We start from the raw sequence: 22966 nt of genomic DNA, 5'->3' as shown, positions 1-22966 counted from the left end.
GGTTGAGTGGTGGTGTGTACAGGGTGGTGGGATGAGTGGGGTTGAGTGGTGGTGTGTACAGGGTGGTGATGAATAGGGGGGTTGAGTGGTGGTGTGTACAGGGTGGTGGGATGAGTGGGGTTGAGTGGTGGTGTGTACAGGGTGGTGATGGTTAGGGGGGTTGAGTGATGGTGTGTACAGGGTGATGATGGTGTGAGGGGTTGAGTGGTTGTGTTTACAGGGTGGTGATGCTTAGGGGGGATGAGTGGTGGTGTGTACAGGGTGGTGATGAATAGGGGGGTTGAGTGGTGGTGTGTACAGGGTGGTGGGATGAGTGGGGTTGAGTGGTGGTGTGTACAGGGTGGTGATGGTTAGGGGGGTTGAGTGGTGGTGTGTACAGGGTGGTGATGGTTAGGGGGGTTGAGTGATGGTGTGTACAGGGTGATGATGGTGTGAGGGGTTGAGTGGTTGTGTTTACAGGGTGGTGATGCTTAGGGGGGATGAGTGGTGGTGTGTACAGGGTGATGATGGTGTGAGGGGTTGAGTGGTGGTGTGTACAGGGTGGTGATGCTTAGGGGGGATGAGTGGTGGTGTGTACAGGGTGGTGATAGTGAGAGGGGTTGAGTGGTGGTATGTACAGGGTGGTGTGGTGAGAGGGATTGATTGGTGGTGTGTACAGGGTGGTGATGGTTAGGGGGTTGAGTGGTGGTGTGTACAGGGTGGTGATGGTTAGGGGGTTGAGTGGTAGTGTGTACAGGGTGGTGATGGTTAAGGGGTTGAGTGGTGGTGTGTACAGGGTGGTGTGGTGAGAGGGGTTGAGTGGTGGTGTGTACAGGGTGGTGGGATGAGGGGGTTGAGTGGTGGTGTGTACAAGGTGGTGATGGTTAAGGGGTTGAGTGGTGGTGTGTACAGGGTGGTGATGGTTAGGGGGTTGAGTGGTGGTGTGTACAGGGTGGTGATGGTTAGGGGGTTGAGTGGTGGTGTGTACAGGGTGGTGTGGTGAGGGAGAGTCTCTACACCTGTTGAAAAACATTTTTAGCTCATTGGCTTTGTCCAGACTGCCCCTGACAGATGGTTGTTTTTTGAAGCCAGTGATCTGCTTCATGCCAGTCCACACCTCCCTTGCATTTTGCTGTAGTTTCTCCTTGAGCTTCCTTCTGTAGGACTTGTCCTTCTGTGTGAAGATCTGCTTCTTCTTGTTGAGTAGTTCCTCCAGGACTTTGGTGACCCATGGCTTGCTATGAGGGAAACAACGTGGAATTTTGGAAGTACGGTGGATAGTTAATCATGACTGACGTCTCCTGAAATAGCTATGAATGAGTTTGGATGCTGAGTTTGGAGTCCTGCCATAGCCTCATGCCAGAGAGTATGACGTCACCTGCCATGTCCAGTACTCTCAATGTCTGTTTTTTTTCAGTTTTTTTCACTTCTAAATATACCTTTTTTTCTGTTGTGGTTAATGTCAATCATGCATACCTCATATATTTTCCATACATCTAATGCTTCCATCAGGGTCAAAACAGTTTAAAATACAAATCACTGATACTTTGATCAATAGCTGCTGCCAGAGGTCAGGAAGGTCAAGACAGGGACTTAAAGAGTCATTTTATTGTTCTCGAAATCTGATAAATATCCAGACATAGCAGTAAAGCATGCCAAATGAGAGAGAGAGAGAGAGACATAGCAGAAGAAGTGGGGATAGGCAATTAGTGTTTGCATTTTTGCTTTCCACAGAAGAGCAGGGAGAAACAGTCAATTAAACCTCAGTAGATGCTTAAATAGGAGATATGACATGTAATGTTAAATCGTTGCTCAAACACAGCAACCATATTACCTACATACTCTTCCACTCCATTAGGTTTACACTGCGAAGCTTCCAAATGACTCGTATTATCCATGCTACATTACTGATGAGAAGCACAAAACTAGCTTTAAAAGTCTCAAACCCTTAACCCCTAAATCTCCCTCCTCCACTACATTTTGCTTATTTAGATCATAAATAAAAAATCATCACTATATAACAAAGCCTACTGCTCCAAATACGTAAATAAAGTAAGTACATTAACTTTTAACACAAGCCTTATTTTAATTAATAGATTTATGCTAGACAATTAACTACAATATATAATAATACATAATTCCTGAAGGCAGTTTGGGGGCAGAAGTATCTATTAACTTGGTATTAAATGCTTCACATCTTGGATTAATGTGCTTATTCTTTGCTAGAGATTTTCGATGGGATTAACAATAGGGTTCACACTGAGACACTCATGGATACGGGGTTTTTTAGTTCTTTTTTTCCCATTCACCATAATCACCTTAATCTGAGCTATAATGTCACTATAATTCCTTCTGAAGGACTATAATGTCTCATAGTATAATGTGTTCATGCAACTCACTGTGTTCCATTTATCCTTTTATCATTGACTATTTTATTATGGCTCATAATTACACTACATCATTATTATGGACATAAAATCTTTTTGATTTTTTTTTTTTTTTGACCAAAATCTTAAAAAGGTACTCATGCTAAATACCTGTGCCAAAGTGTAGGCTGGATAGACATATAACTTATACAGTTTGACCTTCAGAGGAAAGTGAGGAATCGATGTCTCACAAAGTTTCAATTTGTTGTTCAAAAATGTGTTTCTGTGTCACGTTGAGGACCCCGGCCCCTCCCTTTTGGGCGTGTGTTTACGTCGTCTACGACTCCTAGGCTGTGTTCGAAATAGATTACTACATACTGGATACTGCATACTGGACTCAGTATATACTGGATACTGCATACTGGTCCTCGTAGTAGTATGCAGTACAGTTTCCAGTATGCGACAAAAGCAAAGCACACTACGGGGTCACGTGAACGTAGCGTTGCATGATGGGATGCAGTAGCCTACACCACGAAGATAGCTCTGTTCGCGTACTGGAATATTTTGCAGAAGTAGTAAGTCATCCGGGTATGTTTCGCGTACTGGAAATTTTCATTTTGGTCACATACTGCATACGACATACTGATTTGGGGCTCGATCAATATGCCAGTAGTATGTAGTAGACTATTTCGAACACAGCCCTAGTCTGCGTCTGTGGATCTCCGTAGGTGCGGTTATGTCTTGTGATCATCCGTCTCACCTGTGGCTCGTCTCGTAATCACGTGGGACTTATGTGGTTTGTCTACTTAATGTGCGTTCGCGCAGTGTCCTGTGCTCGTCGTTGTCTGAGTCATACACGTGTGTGTGTGTTACCGTGTTCTGTGTGCGCTGTCTGCGCTATTTGTACAATTAAACGTCACGTTCGTTCAAAGTCAAGAAGGATTTCTGTCTCGTTCTTCGCTACGCCCCAAACGTGACATCCTGGACATAAAATGAATCTGTTGATATCAGAGATGATATGAAATAACTGTGATATACAATGCAGCTGTGCAATAGTTGATGCTTCTGATTACCTTTCTCCACCCCAGCAAAAACCTAAATCCTCTTCAACTAAATGAACTGAATATGCCTGATAGGTCATTAAAAATTTATTATAATATTCCATTTCAGTGACAGAGAGCCTTGATAATAGCACAAGAACAAAATCATGGTATATATTAGCTATTGTGTGACGTAATTTAAAGAGTCCAAGTTATTGCACACAAAAGCTCCAAGCTCCAACCAAGCAGAGCGCAGTTAGCTAGGTTACCAAGAATGCTATTAGCCGTAAAGAGCATATTATATTGCTAACCTAGAGAGGCAACTAACAAATGGGACTTATTGGTATTAGTCTGTTGAGGCTAGCTAGTGGAATAGTTAAGCAGCTAAAATGATGGGGGCTTATTGAAGCTAGTGCTTTTTTTTGAGGTTTTCTTTGTTTTTGCATCATTCACTTTCCAGGGAGTGCATGGGATCAGTGCAGAGCAGGCAATGGGGAAAATGAAACATTTCTCACCTTTATGCAAATGAGAAGTGAACGCCATTAGCCATCAGTCATCAGACAATCAGATTACAGAATGGGGTGTGGCAAGTATTCTCAGCATGCATCATGCCCATTGAGGAGGAAACCCAAGGATAATCACATTTGAAAAACAATGACATTTTCGAAAATGCATTCACAGATCTACACAAGCTACAATACTGGGCCAATACTGTTTTCACCATGTTTCACGGAGCAGGAAGGTGGCCACCGAACGCTGTGTGTGCTTTAGTCAGCTGCTGCTGTGGGAATGACTCACTGTGCTGCAGCATCAGTGCAACAGTGCGAAGCATGTGCAGTTTGTTATAGATAAAGGAAAATCCTTACATGCATCAGAAGTAAACACCACACCTACATGCTTACATTTAGCTAACATATGGCCTGATACTTTAGCTGTATAAAGATGTTTCAGCATGTAGTGTTAAAAGTATGGACTGCTGTGAAAAAACTCTGGTCTGGGGTAGGTTTTAGCCAGACAAAAGATATTAGACAAATAAAATAATGTTAGCTTCGTCTGTATTTTTATCATGAATGCATTTTAATTTGCAGGCAAATAAACAAAAAACTACAAACTGCATCTTTAACTGCCGATGATTGTCTTTATTGTTGTGACACAGACACATCTCTGCTAAATGGCTGCATAATGAGATTTCTCTTTTTTTTCTTCTTTTTTTAATCATTCACGTACTAGATGAATTAGGACTGCATTAAAGTGTGCACACGTGCATACAAACACACATACACACACACACACACACACACACACCATCATGAGTGCATCAGCAACTCAAATGTGTGAGATGAGGATCAGAGAGTAAATCACATTTTCACCCAAAAATAAAATTAAAAAATGTTAAATAAAAGTGTGTGTGTGTGTGTGTGTGTGTGTGTGTGTGTGTGTGTGTGTGTGTGTGTGTGTGTGTGTGTGTGTGTGTGTGTGCGTGCATGTATGTGTACACACCTCCCATATCAGGCAGAATCATGAATCACTAAAAAAACTCATTCACTTCAATGTTGATGTGAATAAAATGACCCTGATCACTCTACTAACGTCACAATTGTATTTATCAAAGTCCCAGTGTACAGAAGGCTTCTGTATTACTTTATGTGCACATGCAACAAACACACAGACAAGTGTCACCACATAACTACTGCAGCACTGAATAAACAGTTTTACAAAGACTTGCAAAGACTCTAAACTATAGATTTCTTATAAGAACTATGAGCAATTATTGAATGATGAATGAATGAACGTTCAACTTATATAGCGCCTTTCAATGTACTCAATGTACAATTATTGATTAGAATGATAATGATAATGAATATATATATATATATATATATATATATATATATATATATATATATATATATATATATATATATATATATATATATATATATATATATATATATGTGGGTCTTACCTGAATATTGTCAAAGGACGCTTTGTTTGTCACATCGTACAACAAAAGGAGAGCTGAAAAAAACAACAAGCAAATGTAATTAGAACAGGAGCTATAGGAATACAAAGTGTAAACAGTCTACTCCTGAATTACTACTGCTGAATTATTACTCCTGAATTATTTTTCTAATCCTGACCAATCTGCCACTTGGCCTTCAGCTGCCAATTTATAGATTTGTTTGGTGGGTTAAGGAGACAGGTCCATGAATGATGTACAATGGCTCGCAATTACAGCGTGTGGTGTGAGAGGCTGCACATCGCAGAATGTTCTGATAAACGGACATGTGCGCGCGCACACACACACACACACACACACACACACACACACACACACACTTGCGCATAAAGACACACGCGCACACACAGCGCTGAATGGTTTGAATGGATGCTGCCTTTATCGACATTCCACAGCCTGCAGACCGTATGCATATCTGTGTAAACGTGTCAGACACAGTAACTAAACCTGCAGGGTAGGAATAAGAAGGGACGTGTGCTCTCACATGGCGACCAGTCCTGCTACTGTACTGTTCCTCTCTCATCACACCATTCAAATCTGAGTAAACATGCTAAGAGACACAAGTATAAAACAGAATTTGACACGCGCTGTAAATCGTCCCGATAGTGTGGCTGCAGCATGTGGCGTTAAGGCTGTGAGGCTGCAGTGTCATCTGCAAATCAATTTGTGCTCTAAGGAGGCCACACCGCGCCAAAGAGGTTGTGAGTATTGTTATCGATCTGTAACATGGACGGCCTGTCAGAGGGCACTTTATAAGCTGGGCATCTGGGCGGCTAGCGGTTGTCCTCACTTCCAGCCCTGGACGTGCCCGCCTTTTTTGGCATGTGGTTGCTCGTGCATGTAATTACAAAGCTCCTTCAAACCGGACTCTGATGACAGGTATTCAATCATGCCCGAGTCCTGTGAAACAACTCCATTCACCTGCTAGTAACTTTCTTGGGGGTAACTTCAAGAGCAGTGATCATACTGGCAATGTTTTGAATATCTGTTTCAATATTTAATGCACTTTAATGCATACTTTCTTAAGGGTCCATCTTCACTTTTGAAGACCAAAAATAATAATACCCATCTGTCTTATGGTGGACTCATCTAGTTAACAAAGATAACATTAATTGACATTAATATGTTATCTCAAGGGCATTTCAGACTTGAAGGATTACAGTTGGGTTGTTTAAGTGTCCATCCAAGACTCGAACCTACAATCTTCTACTCGTCTTTTCAGTGCTTTTCAGACTTCAAGCTCCAGACAGTTTCAATTTTGCACTTTAACATCAGAGTTTAGCATCTTGTGTAGACTGTTTGGCCAGAGCGGTATGTTCTAGTGTCTGACAAGAAGAATCAAGAGCAAGGAGGCAATCCAGAGTATTTTCGGCACTTCTGGATCCCGTTAGAAGGTTTTGAAAAGAATTTGATATACACTCCATCTGAAAGATGGGACCTTTTCTCTGAGCAGTTTGGAAATGAACACACGTTTTAAGGGCTTTGTTCACATCCTGCCACCTGCACTCTGGTTAAATGACTTATGAGTCTAATAAAACAGAATTAAAAGCAAATCTGAGTGTGTGGCAGTGTGTGTATTAGATTAGTTTCACACATATGGAATGCATATCTGCCTTGAGCAGAATGAGCTTCAGGAATATATATCTAAGTACATCAGAACTACTGCAGAGTGTCTACATGACTGGTGGATTTATCTGTAAGTGGTTATTTATTCTGCAACCATGAAAAATTTAATATAATGTTTTACTTCACTTGGAAGAAACAGAGGATAATAATTACATGGCCATACAGACTGAATGCTTTATTGGTCCTATAATACATAAATACATAAATAAATGTGTGGTTATGTATATGAGCTCTCCTGCCCCAGGCCTCCTCTTTGAAAACAAAACATAGCCATGCTATAGTAAGTATAAGAAAACAAAATATATTTATATTACAAAATACCAACCTTGTACTATAATTTTAAAAATAAAGTATCACACATAATAAAGCATTTATTTGTCAATGTCACTACCAGCAAAAACCTACACTGATGTAACTCTTGGAATGTTTGTTTAATCTTAAAGGCTGGTGTTGTGATATTTGGAATGTTTTTAAACCTTGGACTACTGCAGATTTAGTAGTGTATTTAATTGGCAGGTTAGATGGCACGCAGTTTTACAAAATGCTGCAGTATTTCTAACCTGTGCCAGCTTACTGAACACAATCTCAGAAATTAAACTATCAAAACCATATCGGCTGAGGGGCACTGGATATAAAACCTCTTAAAGCATCAAAAAACTTTTATTTTGAATCATTGCCTTGCACTGATTGCTGGTTTGTATATTTTGCTTATTGCTTATTGATCTATTCATGAACTGTGGTTCTTCAAAGTCAGACAGTGCACTCAAAATAAGGCTATGGGAATAAACAATTACAGATTCCCACATGTGCTTAAAAATCTTTTTTTCTAATTATCAGGTTGATTATTACACTGGGTAAAAATATTGTAAAAAAAAGTTTGCCTTCTCCCTTTATAAAAAAAAATAGTTTTTTGAAGAAGGCATTCTGGTTAAACAGTGAATGTGGAGTATGAAAGGAGATCTTCACAAAATGACATTCACCCTCACTAACTGCCATCTTAGAGTGCGAAGAGGAGAGGGGGAGGCATGTGTGAGTTGCAGCTCAATAAGGACTATAATCAGAAATCATTAACAAGCCTGATTCATATAATTTTAAGCCCCACTTTATCCTTCCACAAAAGCCACCCCAAAATACTGTCATTCACTGTTTGTTCAGGGGGAGGATGAAGAGAAAGATGAGGATGAAGAAAGGAAGGATGAAAAATGCCATCGTCAGTCCAAAATGGTTCAGTTCTCAAGCTTGACACCTACATTCCTGTGGACTCGTTTCAGTTAAATGTTTGTTTAATATGAAGCATGCAGTACCAATGTTAAGACACTAGATCAGGGGTGCCCATTACGTCGATCGCAAAGGAATTGTGGGTAGATCGCATGACATTAAAAAGTAGTGGATGAATGACAGGCTATCGTCCATCTGTACTGACGGTTGATGTCCAGCGTTTGACGCCCCCCCCCCCCCCCCCCCCCCCCCCGTCAATGATCGACACACGCCGCTAGAAAATAAATAGTAGGTAGATCTTTCTGACTTGGTCGTCTTATAAGTAGCTCGCTAGCTGAAAACTTGTGGGCACCCCTGCACTAGATCATCCAAGCAATTTCTTTGGTTACATGTAATAAACAATTTGGAGGTATTTTAACTCTTAAAGCATAATGGTAAATAAAAAAACTTTTACTCTATTGATTTGTGAGGATGACTTCTGTGTGTGTGTGTGTGTGTGTGTGTGTGTGTGTGTGTGTGTGTGTGTGTGTGTGTGCATGGGTGTGTATGAGTATGGTAAGCATATGAATGCAATCCAGCTCAGTATCATGCTATCCATTCTTCAGTGGGTGTTATGGGGCTCTGATGTGTGCCAGAGAATCACATTGATTTGTAATACTGACACCAAATAGGATGGCTCCACAGATTTGTGTTGCTTATGCTGAATTTTCATGTGGCAACGTCATGGTCCAGTTTTGCTGCCCTTATATCTATTGTAGACACACAGGACGGCATGGCATTTGAAATGGTGCTGGAGATAGTAAGACTAATGGTAACACATGCCAAAGTTCAAAGTTACTAAAGCCACTTATTTTGCCCATTTTAATGGTCAGCTACACATTAAGTAAGGCTAGAAATGCAGATCCGGCTGATGTATGACTTACCTATATGATAATATGATGTGTGTCTTAGTTGAAGGTACAATAAGTATGAAAGTGGGAGGTGTACATAATAAGCCGATGGGTGTGTAGGTGTGTGTATGTGTTCTTCCTATGAATAGTACTGCCAGTGTTGAGCTGCTGTAGGAAAGGGTTAACTACTTAAATGGCTAAACACCCTGCATTGCATCATTACCTCACTCTGTACTGGCAGTAGGGCAGAAGAGAAAACGACGTCAGGATGTGGAATTCTGTCCACAGATGGCAGACAGGTGCATCGCGGGAATGTAAATTTGGGAATAAGTGGTAGATAGAACCAGACAGACAGCAGATAACAGAACACACCTCCGCTCTTGTTAAAAAAGGGGAAAATATCGTTGACTTGCAGCCACAATGAAACATATCCAAATATATTCATGGGGTTTTGCAGGACCTGCACAAGCATGGTCCTCAGACATGTATGTAAATGCTTCTCGATCAGGTCCAGATCTAAATAGAAAACATGAGGTTTAGCATATCAGGTTCCACTATCTCTTTAAAAGTGTAATGTTACCGACTACAATCTGTTTTAAACAGTAAGGTTCCTGTGTGTGTGTGTGTAGTATTTGAAACAAAGACAATGTGGTGCTAGGCTGTAAGGCTAAACAAATCAGGTGGGACATCTTCAGTCTTCAACAGGAAAACAAAGTGGGCTTACATAGAGATAGGACATGTCTATCTGTGATGCTTACTTTTCTGTCTGTCTCTCTGTCTGTCTGTCTGTCTGTCTGTCTCTGTCACACACACACACACACACACACACAGCCTCAAAAGCTCTCCTCTGACCATTCATTCCACCGTAGAGTATCAGAAATGTGTGCATGAAGAAGAACTGATTAACAAACAAAAACATACAATTAAAGCTTCACGGCTGATCCTAGAGATAAAGCCACTTGTTCCTCTGAATGTTTAGAGTGCGGAGAAGCCAATCACCCTGCCTGCTCTAAGTGACCTCTAACAGTGAACACACTGGGAGTATGTCTCTGCTGAAGCATGTGCAGCGTTCATCTGACAGGTGGGCAGGACTCACCATGAGCATCCCGGTAATAGGCGTGTGTCACACTTCTGAACCTCTCCTGCCCAGCCGTGTCCCAGATCTACAGAGAATAAAGAAAATGAAGCCATCATCGTTGACACCATCATCATCATCATCATCACACTCAAACCTTTTCTTTGTTTATTTTCCCTGCAGTGCATCGAGTACTAGTTCTGTAACACAAAGAAATTTCACAAGGCTGCAATCAGAGGCAAAATGTGAAAGTGAAAAGATTCCTATCCTGCTCCGGAGCCCACACTATTAGCAAACTGCCCCCTCAGCACACACGTAGCACTCAATCAAAATGGCTCATTTAACAGACTGATGAGATGCAGAAGACAGAGACCATCCATACTGAAGAGCTGTCCAACATGGGCTGACACAGGAGGACAGAACAGTATACTGGCACCATCACAACCCCTCGAACACAGACTGCAGGCCTGCGACTACGACGAGTCATTAATATGCAGTAGCACAGCCAAGAGACAATGTTAACCACATTCACAATAAATGTACTGCTCATAAACAGCTATTTTCATGTTGAGGTATCAGTGTGTGTGCTGCAAAAACAATAAAATCTCGTGTTCCCTGTGTCCTTTGAAACCGCAGTTCTTCACTGAGGTGAAAAAATGTCCTTGAGTGTCACTGCATTTACTCTTCGTATTTGTGTCTCAGATTGGAAACTCGTTCACGCCTGAAATGCCAATCAGACCGTGACAAAGGAGTTTTTCTTGGTTGACTAAAGCCTGATTTTTGGCTAAATGTCAATCAATAACCTACAGTGGAAATGCAAATAAATAACATTTTTAACACTATACATAATGCTTAGATTGTACTGTTGCATGTAACATTGACACTACACTGTTCCACTATACATCGTGCCTACATTAGACTATTTTAGGCCAAATGTTTTACATTTTTTAAATCATGGAGTTTTAAAAAAAAGTGTTGCTATAACGTAATCTATCATTTGTGTGTATACATGTGCATATATGTATGTGTATGTACAAATACATAAGTTTGCGTGTGTGTGTGTGATTGTGTTTGTGTGTATGTGTGTGAGTGTCCTTTTAGTCCCTTTGAAATGTGAATGTGTGTTTGAATTTTTGTTACATTTTCCCCATAAACCAGTTAAACTGATTCAAATAGTGGATGTCTGATTCATGTATAATAATTTAAAGGAATGATATGGCATGTTGCAGGTATTATTATGGAATGTACAGTTACTCTCTAATATTAGTAATGCTGGATGAATCCTTTTAAAGTCAGGAATCTTCCTAACAAAAGACACACTACTTCAATTTAGACTGGTTTGGCTTTTGCATCACTCCACCCCTCCAATCACTTGCAACCTTACATCTCCAGCCCTCCAATTACACCTGACCTTAATACTCTACCCCTCCAATCACGCACAACCTGATGTTATTTTTTTGAATTCCAAAATACAAGTTAGCAATCCTCGACAGCTGTGAAGACAACAGTGTGATAGGCTGCAGATTTGTTTTTAGGAATACCTTTCATAGTTCATCTCCCGCTTTCGTTCCTGCCAGTGCTGCACAATTACCATGAAATCTTCACTGGAGGGCAGCCTTCAAAAAATCTTTTCAATTAGGTACGCGATAGTGCCTGACTCACATGTAGTTTCTAAGTGGCTAAGATGGCATGTACATAGAGTGACATTTTACTAATAATGCCATAGCCCTTCTTCAAAATGCTGAGAAAGGCCAGGCTGCTATAGGACTACCCCAGTAATGAAAATCATTTTCATTGATCAGATTTCCTGTTATTTCACTAATAGACATTAAGACACTAATACAGAACACTTCACAATAACCTCAGATATACATGTGGGCATGTACACAGCAGAGTCCCTGTAACCATATTAATGAGTAACTTTTACTAGTACTGTACATGGACAGAACAGCGTCCTATATAACCAAGAATATGTATATACATTCAAATGTAAATATATAAATGGATGGTAATGAAATATGAATACGTTGACATTTAAAATGTATTAATTAAATATGCGTATATTACTTCATTTATTTGATACATTTTTGCTTAATTTAGTAGAAGCAAATTTGTCCAACAAACGTATTCCAACACAGATTTGCCTCAAATGATAAAAATGACAATGGGCGAAAAAATGGGATGTTGTTCTTACCTGTAGTTTAACCTTCACGCCATCGATGTTCAGCACCTTATTCTACAATACAAAAAGGAAAGGAATGTCTTTCATTTCACTGTTGACTTCAGAATAAGAAATGCCATGTTTTGTGCCCTTTTGACTTTGGTTCAGTGAGCATCAGTGACTTATCTTGTATTTTCAAAAGCTTACATGTTCAAAAGCACACATCCACCTGGATATGATAAAAAGCACACATGTTCAAAAGCACACATCCACCTGGATATGTTCACACATCCACCAATGTTTGCCAGAGAAACAACCTCGGAACTTTAATAGCACTAATACTTGAAATTAGGCAATGTAGTTTGTGCTTGATTTTGATTCCTGTGACATGTCACTGCATTTCAGACCTCTGCATTTTAGAAAATGCCATAAGTATTCAGGAGCACTTTTAAAAACCTTTTGTTTGTGCAGTATAGGGTCATTTCTGGGACAGAAATGAAATGGGCAATTATCGGACTCTCAATGCAATCTGAACCTAGAAAATGGAACGCATTAAAGTCCACAAGTGTGATGATTCATGCCTTAGCTGTATGAGTTGTGCTGAATACACCACAGCACAGTCCAAGCTCTGAACACAGGTAAGCACGCTAACATGAAATAAAGAGCAAACAATGGGATAAAAGGTTAGAATCTGTTCCCGGGAGAAAAAAAGAGTGACAGGAGTTTCAAAAGTACTTTCTCCATTGTGACCAAATACTGAGGAAAAATACATAAAAGTGCTCTCTGGACACATTCCTTCAGCTTCATATGGGGTAAGGTGAGAGTAAAATACATAATGTGAGATTAATGTAACTAACATGAAAGGGAATCTCATAGACGATCTCATAGATACTTGGTCATATGGTTTCTGAAAGTGAATGACCCAGTGTTATCCACAGAAATTAACACACTACTGGTTTTATCCATGTCCATCATCAAAAATAGTTTTATTCAGACAAAAACTTCAGTAAATTTGAATTAGGTATTTTTAAAATATTTTGCTGAAATAACTAAATAACTAAAATAAGTATTTTACAGTCACCTATTTTAAATGTGTTCAAATATATTCAAAATCCGGGAATGTTTATGTAAGAATGGCAGCCAGGCTGTGTCACAGAGAGGTCACACCCATCCTGGTCAGGTCAAAGTCAGGAAGGAGAGGGGTCATATTCATTTATAAGCTAAAACATAGTAACAACAAGCAGCAGACTTCACATTCCAGTCATCAAGAGACCTTGAATTACATGAAAACTCCTTAACTCATTTAACAGCATTTTGACAAGAATTGTCTTTACAGCACATGTCCATTAAAAACTAGGCAGTATTCTAAATTAGGATGTAAATGGGAAATCCTATCACGTATCGTGACTCATGGGCTTCCAGGGGCCCCTCCAGTTCCAGGCTGGTCATCGCAACCTCCTGCATGAACACAAGGTTTTCACTCAGCTTCCACTAATCTACACAGCACGTCTCTGCTTGGTAGCAGGCAAAATGGGAATTATGATGATTAAAAAGTTGGGTTTTTGTCAGAAAAAGAAAACGCTTTCATTATGGCAGAGGGAGTAGATACTGGTAAACTGTAATATGTGATATAACAGCATTCTGCCCACTGTGCAATAAACGAAACAAGTGTAAAGTCCGCTCTCAGCAGCCTCCAATTCTCTGCCCAATAACTATAAACTAGCATTGTGCTGCAGCTGTTAAGATGGAAAGTTCATTCTCTTTAACTCAGAGAGCCACCTGAAATGTTTGCTTGAATATTTACAATTGCAGGCGTGACCATCTTAAGAGGGTGGCAATTTGAATGATTTAACCATAAAAAAGTGTAAATCTGGTGTCAACTTTAGAGAGGCAAATCGGACCAATCATTGATGCAGTGTCCTTGCAGGACAAAAAGACTTTTAGGCCTTTATTGACTAGCATTCAGCACACATATCTCATGCATATGACATATATAGTTGGTGTGCAATTGGGGTGTTGGGCAGAAGGGGGTGATGTTCACAGACGTAAAACATTTATATATTTAAGGGTGGGTCAAGGTACAGGTGGGAGATATTCCTATCTCCCACTGTAAGAACCTCATTACTGGATGCAGAAGGGGAAACCACAGTTTCCTCTCTGAATCTCCTTTTCTAGTACTTTTTGCGGACATCATTGCACTGACATTAGAGCTACAGATGGCACTCGCGCAAGAGATTTTAATTACCACTGCACCATCTGTGTTACGCAGCTTTTGTCTAGACAGACGCACATACACACAGATCTTAGCTTCACTTGCAATATTTTAAATAAATTATGGTTATGGTTTCACATTTTAATCACCCTAGAGTTTGCCATTGTCGTGATTGCCTGGCAGGACATTACACCTCCAGCCCATCTCCGTAATTTAGAAAGACGATATTTCGCAATCATCAGATTAGCTACCCGGCATTATACCCACACTGCCCTCCAGTCGTCTCCTTCTTTTACTCCTGTTCTGTCCTCTGCTGTGTTTCTCACTTCCCTTTCTCACTCTATCTTTTTTCTCTCTTCTACAGACGAGGTATTTTTAAAGAACGGAACTGTAATGAAACACAAGCGCAATTTATTTTTCCTCTTGAGATGTTTTTTTCTCTGTTTGTTCCTCTCCCCCTCGCTTTTTTTTCAAGTTTTCTTCCCTCCCTGCAATCACGCTATTGTAATTTTCGATTTTTCTTTTATTCTTTTGCCAGCGTTTCCATATTATTAGCGCTGTCTTCTTTCTTTGTTGTTGAGTCTCCTACAATGCAAGTGTGCGTCACCCAGGCCTGAGACAAGAGTCGTTTGAGTCGTCGCACAGTGCCCGTAAAACCCACTTCTTGATGACTAACATGCATCAGAAAAGTTACTAAATATGAGTTACTGAGCTACTGAGTTACTGAGTTGGGCTGGCCATAAATAGTGTGGCCAGTTGTGAATGAAGAGAAAGTGAGAGGGAACAGGGTTCAGGAGCCCATTGCAGAACACCGCAATTACACTCTTTCTCTCCCCCCTTCACCCCTCTCTCTTTAACTCTCTCTCTCACTCTCCCCCTGCTTTCCTCCACCTTCCTTTCAGACTTGGACAGGCACTAATTAAGACTCATTGTTTAAAAGTATATAAAGGAAAGGCTTGCTGTGCTGGGCTAGCTGTCACTCAAGCACAAATAACCGATATAGATAACTTTCCTGAACAGTTAATATTGACTCTTTTATTTAACCAGACTTGGCCGTTATATGATTTGGAACTAAGCAATATAGATTCCTGATTTTAATCCTGCTGCAGAACAATGGTGTAACCCACAAACAGGGACCTTGGTCCAGAATACAGAAGCAAAATTCTTGACATGGTGCAACCAGAACAGGCAAGTGGTAGCATGTTCCTAAAGACAAGTTTTTCAAAAGGACACGTCATACGGAAACACTTGGGAGCGTTGCAGGATGTGCAAAAGCAGAGGCAGCAGACTAAACATCAGACTACACATCACACCTTCCCTGCCTCTGAAGTTCCTTCAGCTTGGGGAATGATGTGCTAAAATAGGTCGTGAAAGAAAATGAACATTGTTTTGATTCATTAAGTGGCAAAAAAGGGGTGCTCACTCAAAACATCAGTAGCACTTCAGTAGCACTTCAGTACCGCTTCAGTAGTGTGAACAGCATGCACGTTCTACAGCTCCAAGGCAAACTCAAATCAAAAGGACAGACAGCAGCATCTGGCTCACTCTGGGCAATTCTGTGCCTATTCCGACACATTCCACTATCATCATAATCAGGAGGTAATCCCCAATGAAGCCTTTGACCTTGAATTAAAAAAAAAGAATTAAAAAATCTCCCTCTGGGGTAATTTTGCATTTCAAGCTAGCATCCATTAGGTGGTTAAATCATTATGTGATAGTCATTAAGTTCAGAGACACTGTAGAAATATTAAGCTTTATTAAGGGCATTAAAACTAGTCTTAGACTTGTCACTCTTCTGCTGGATCTGATGTACCCCCTGCTCATGGCCCCATGGTTGTCCCTGTCTTAATTCAGAGCACGTCTCCTGGAAAAAAACGGTTCCTTGACTTTCCACTGACATTTGACATTAAAGACCTTTACCTTTTTGGATGTTTTTGTTTCTATGGGTGACAGAGGCTTTCCATTTGAGTATTTATCTGCTATTTAAGGGGATGGATTGGAACAGGCTGTTCTAGAAATCACCCTCTGGTTTTCATGTGCAATAGTGCATGTGCAGTCTGTTTTCCAGGCAGTAGCAGCACATTAAAGGGACTGCACTACTCAAAGGGGTGTGGGAGCATCATACTTCTCACTGCGGGAGGAGACCTCGAGCAAAGGAACTGGAGCTTTTCCAGGCGTTAATGACCATCACCCAGAGGCAAACTGTGCATAGAAGACGTTTACCTTAACCATGTTAGCACAATGACAACAATCAATAGAGTCAAAACTATTCACGTACACACATCATGCACTTATGCACACTGAATTATTCACACTACGAGCTAACATCAGAGTCTTACCCACAGACTGTTGAGAGCTTTTGTGCAATGATAAAATTGCATGTAATACATGCACCCACTCTATGTAAATGCAGAAATTGAATTAGATTACAAATAGTGATGTAATGGTATAACCCCCCCCCCCCCCCCCCCCCCCCCCCCGAGTACCAGTGTGTCTGTTTGTTGATGTCGTTGCCCCTCCCCCCCTCGTTAGCTTTCCTATGTTAGCCTGTTGCACCTGTCTCTCGTTTCCCCCTCGTTAATGGGTGTGTATATGAACCTGCACGTGTTATCCTCCATTGTCGGTCTTTGAATTGTCATGAATAAATGTGGTGTACTGTTCTCCCAGCTTCCCCTCCCCCACTCACCATGGCATGTGAAAGGAAATTATAACCATTCTATTATAAATGACTACATTTATTTCATTTTCCAAGATCCCCAATGATAAACTATCTTTGTTTTGAGTATTTACTTTCATTGTCATTTGCATTATAGATTGTGCTGACCTGCTAATTGTAGTGTCTAATGTACATTCATAATTCAATGAGGCACATATTAAGCATCCTCAATTTGAATCTGTGCTAATATCGTAAAGTTAGTCATACCTTTGACTAATTAGGTCTCCTTAAGAAAGAGAACAATGTTATTCCATTCAAAAATGTTTTACCAACAACCCACCCAGGAATTGAGAAAAATTGCCAAGAATGCTCTTAAATGTGATTGGACGTACATCTTTTGGATGGTGAATTATTATTTTTTGTATTGTTTGTACAGTCCAAGTTCACAATCTGCCTTCATAACATGATGTTCTTGGTTCTTGGATGCCACACACCTAAACGGATATAACTGATCTTGGAGGAGGGGAGGTCTTACACCAAGTTCAGGTTCCACAGCTTGTTTGCTTTATGGGCAGTGAAGTTACTCACTGTGATTCAGTTTGGAGGTGAACTGAAATGTACAAGCTTACATTGAGACTGACAGCAGGGTCAAAACTCCACGTGGATTTTACGTAATCACATTATGAAGTATTTTAGGCAGAATGCCGGTCCCGTTCTACATCTGGTACCTAAGCTCTATAGACTTGTACTGTCATGGAACACGTAAACTCAGCTCTCCAGACTGCGAGAACAAGATTTACATTGACCAGGCTAGAAAATGGCCTGCTCTAAGAAGACATTTGAATTTACGCCTTTACTCATCATCATTTATCACCTAGCCATTCCTAAGGACTTCTTGTTTTTGTAGACAAGGTTTAGAGAAAGACAGAAGGAACTTGAGACTTTTTTTGTAGATCAATGAATCTTGATCTGCTCATGCCTGACCCAGCACTGACTAGTTTAATGACTTTTCTCTACTTATTCTCTACTCATGAGACTAATTATTCATTTGTGGACTCAAACGATGCTGTGGATTCCCATGTGGGGCTTTCTACTGTACACTGCATTCATGTTCCAGATTTTTATCAGTATAAAGTGAGAACAGTGTGATCACTACTTTCACGGGTACTGAAAGGACCTTATAAATTAGGATTCATTAAATAATGAAGGTAATGTATTTTTATTTAGTTCAAGGCAAACTGTGGAGACCATATGCATAAAGATGTAATTTAGGTCATTCACAATGAATCACCATAATTAATTCTATGAGGACACAAATGAATTCCAGTATTCTGTTTCATGATTCTGTACTGAATGATGAATCAAAACTGAAATGATGTAAAATATTCTAAATAAAATACTTGCTCAGACATAAACACCTCTAGCTAATTAAAACTAACCAAAAGTAGTACAATATGTACTATGACTAGTGTCTGGTTACTATCAAAGAATAGTTTTATACTGTGTTTTTTATACCTCTGGCTAATGTACCAGAAGCTCATGGTCTTCAGTAACCGTTTTGCTTCCACATCTAGTCGCAGATTTCTACTCTGGTACTCCCACCTTCAGATGAGCTTTTCTTCTCACTACACATGCCCTTGCTGTAGTGTGTGGACCTCATATCAGCAGCGGTCATGAAAGCTGGCGAACACAAAACCAAATGCCACTGATAACACACCGTGAGGCAAATGCTAACACCTACCGCAAAGAAAATTGGTCCTTCACTCCCAGGAGATCAGAATACAGTGCGATGTGATTTGCAGTCAAGGCTTGGTGGCTCAGTTTTAAGACCATCCTGATTAGTTACCTTTCAAATTTCATATGGCAAGGCTAACCATGTTTACTCGAAAATTCAGGATTTGCTCAACGGTCATGGTGCAAATGAACAATGCAATAATATGCTGACGTGTTTAGCATAACCTGCATTACAAACAGCTACGCCGCACATACACTCTTTGACACCTTCATTAGGTACCACCCAGGAGAGGCCAGGTACACACTGGAATCCATCTGTTTCTGTGCATTTGTCAGGCTCTTGCTAATACTGTTCACTCCTGTTCACTCCTATACAGCACATAAGTGACATGATAACATATAAATTCAGGAATAAAATCCCAAAACGTATATTTAATATTTGGATCTGGGTAATGTACTTGTGCAGTGGTCACCATCGTGCTGACATAGCGGTATCAGGACCTGCTGTGATGTTTTACAGGACTATCACAGTCATTGCTGGACTGAAGGTAGAATTCCTTCTCTGACAAATGCAGAGCCAACAGCAGTCTTGTTAACCTTTAACCTCTGATTATGGATGGCTAACATTAATTGTGTGGCAATAATCTCTAACTGAACACACAGTGTTTTTAATTTATTAATGTTGGGAAGCTCTTTTCACCAAGGGGAGAAATCCCACATTTACACCATGTGTATATTATTAACATTTCTGAATGTGTCATGCAAACAACACTCATAAAACACCTGTATTTGTTAAGTTAGTGCATATGTAATAGTTTGATTGGTTTGAATTTGATTGGTAAGTTTACTCCATTTTCTTCAGGTTGGATGTATAATGATTGTAAACTGCAGTATTCAAATATTGAAATATTGGATTGAAATCTGAACTATGATTTTGTAAAACATTCATCTTTTTGTTGGTCAACCACTCCTGTGTTGCTATGGCCTTGTGTGTGGGACATTCTGCTGAAAGGTGGAGTTTCTCTCAAGATTAACCTTTACTTTCTTTTAAAACACTGAAGTAGTTTGTCTTGCAGCATCTCCTTGTATTTTGATCCTTCAGTCTTAACCACATGCCCAGTCCTTCTGAAGAAAAAAATGAAGGGTGTGCTGTCTCCAGAAAAGGTGAACATTTTTATTGATTTACAATAATGTAAATACCATGTGAAATCTGTGGAAAATCTGTGGAAAATTGGGGCTTCCAGAGCACAGAGGCTTTAAGTATTTAAGCAGACAGTAGCTTTCTATTTTTGTCACAGAATATTTTCTTTCAAAATACCAATATCACTTTAAATTAATGAATTATGAAGATAAGTCTTTAAAGAGCACAACGTGTCCAGAAAATGATGTAATTTTCTTTTACGAGGCACTGTGTCTAAAATAAGACCTACAAAACAATATCTCTCTAGTCTCTTACTGTTTGTTAGTCTGAAAATAATCATCTTGTTGCTTTATTAAAAAAACATTGGTCAAAACTGGCAAACCTCCATGCATTCAATAAAGCACCATTTTGTCCTACTCTTTCCTATGCTATTTCAGTAGGCAAGACTTGGCATCGATACGTGTTAAAGAAACATTATCTTATTTTGCAAGAACCTCTGATTTTGCTTTTGAATGTTTCATTCATTAAGCCTTTCCCATCTATAAAAAAAAAAAATTAGATTATTTGCTTTTTTATATAGTGTACAAGCTCCTTGTTCTATCCACACAAGCTGGAGCTCTCCATCTGAATCCAGACTAACCTCAGAGAGCCCTGCAGATGCACCAGGGCAGAGGACACTGTGGAGACACAAGCTACCAGCAGGGACAGCCTTTTCTACCTCCATAGACACCTAGTCCTCTTATCTCAAGAGACACTGCAGGATAGAACATTATCAGTGCTTCCTCACCTTCGATGATAAGAGGATGGGTGCTTTATGGTTCTCACCCAGTTTTCTTTCTCTGCCTGCGAGTCAGCAATCATATGTTTGCCAAGCATGAAAAATCCTGCCATATTTCTGCTTTTTGTTTGGTTTTTGCTGATGCCACTGACAATGTGAGACTCATGCACTTAATCTTTGCGCAGTATGATCTCATCTGTTTTCCCTGAGTTGAAAAGTCTTCCACAAGATTTTGAAAATATGTTTAATATTTTGCTGTATAATAGTCCATCTCTAGTCCCACATTATATAATTTTAACCATTTTACTATTACAGGGCCATGGTTGCCCAATCAGAGTTTGGGGTTTGCAATGGAGCTAAAGCCATGAGGTTTTGTTTTTGGTTCAGCTTTTGTTCAGACTCTGGCCAGGATGCAGCGAGTGAGCAATGGCTAGTCTATGGCTCTGGTATTGGGGAGAAACTGACTGCTTCCTGGAGCAGCATTAGTTTACCCTGCTCCAACTCTGCCTCACTGGAAGGAGAAATTATTTATTGGGTTTTGTTTCATTATCTACCATCTAACTGACCACAGACCCTTGGAACAATGTCGGCTTCAGAATTTCCACCAATAAACATTTCTCAGCTCTGCACTTGCCCTGCATAGTCTTCCTCACCCTTACAGGACATCATTGATCACTTTGTGATATCTGGACTGTATGTTTGTTTCCAGGAAAACAGCTGGGACAGGCTCAAATTGATATGATAAAATCACTGTATCAGAGGCTTTTGAAAAACACTAGCAAAATAGGGATGGCCCTATTATCTTTCCTTCCATAACTACTTCTTATCTTTCAAGACTCATCAATAATGGGATTTTCTATGGTTGAAGTCACCCCAGATTGATAAAGTTGTTGTACTAATTTTGGATACCTGAGCATATTTTAATATCCTAGGAGCTACCATAATCCACAAATGACTGGTAATCGGCATTTTTTTAAGCAGGAAACTAACGTGTTGAGGGACCAAACACTGTTGATATGTGATCACATCATTTAAATAATCTGGAGTAAGGAACATGTCCCTGAAGGAACAGGACCTACTCTGCTTATTTACTGAGCACATATGTTGTGTCCAATTATGTGTTAATTTTTTCACGTCACTTAATAGACAGTGGCAAAACTGTAAAAACATAATTTTAGGCCAGTAGCCCTTACAGCTTAATTTATGCAGAGTTTAGTAAATCTTACTGAAGAAATCTCAGTTTGTTAGATTCATTTGCATTTGCATATTGACCAGTGGTGTAGTCCTAAAAAAATAAGTGGGGGGTCGTTTTTGGTGTGGCGGTGTAGCGAGTCTAAATTGTTGAAGGGGTTGGGGGGGTGGCGAGTTGGCGAGTGTAAGGTGTTGAGCGGGGGGTGGCGATCGATCGCCAGGGGTTGGCGAATTACTAACGCATCATGTATAAACCTAGCGTTTGACGTAACAGTCTCAGCAAGAGCAACATCCAGTTAAAATAAGTGGGGGGACGGTGTTCCCCCGCTTCACACTCCCACTACACCACTGGGGGGGACATGTCCCCCCTGTTAAAATAAGTGGGGGGTCGTCGTCCCCCCGCGACCCCCCCACTACACCCCTGATATTGACACAAACAAGGAGTGGAAGATGCAAAGGCCAATCTGCACAACATGGTACTAACACATCTACATAGTCCAAGAAGTAGGTCAAGAGTGATTTATTGATTTTTCATATGCATTTAAAACAGTCCAGACAGATATTTTGGTGAGGAAACTCGAAGCTAATTTTGGCTTAAATTATGACATGGTAGGAAGAAAACAACCTTTTTGATAGACAGAACCTAAAGGGTACAGTTATGGTAATCCCTTGACAACTGAGTGCTCTTTCCACTATTGGAGATTCATTACAGGGATAACATGGTAGATTACAGACATATAGCAGAATTTGAGGATGACACAATAATTGTAAGTGGCCATCCTCTGCATGAAAAGGGGCATGGTCCTGTTATAAAAGATTTTATCAAAAGGTGTCATGAGGCATTTTACACATCAGTGTTGATAAATCTGGACAAAAATG

General features: G+C 40.2%; 1 protein-coding gene across 3 annotated transcripts in view; it reads right to left on the bottom strand.

The window, feature by feature from the left end:
• rab26 (RAB26, member RAS oncogene family) overlaps positions 1-22966 on the bottom strand; it is a 70286-nt gene that overhangs the window by 35136 nt on the left and 12184 nt on the right. For all 3 annotated transcript variants that reach the window (XM_076987942.1, XM_076987945.1, XM_076987943.1), the window contains 3 exons: positions 12409-12450; positions 10236-10302; positions 5352-5404 (listed from right to left, as the gene is read on the bottom strand). In XM_076987942.1, coding sequence (XP_076844057.1) covers positions 5352-5404; positions 10236-10302; positions 12409-12450 — 162 coding nt within the window. The remainder of the gene's footprint in view (positions 1-5351; positions 5405-10235; positions 10303-12408; positions 12451-22966) is intronic.

This window comes from Brachyhypopomus gauderio, unplaced genomic scaffold (genome assembly GCF_052324685.1).
Source record: "Brachyhypopomus gauderio isolate BG-103 unplaced genomic scaffold, BGAUD_0.2 sc57, whole genome shotgun sequence".
In the NCBI taxonomy this organism is placed as follows: Eukaryota; Metazoa; Chordata; class Actinopteri; order Gymnotiformes; family Hypopomidae; genus Brachyhypopomus; species Brachyhypopomus gauderio.
This window is presented reverse-complemented; position numbering and strand designations above follow the sequence as displayed.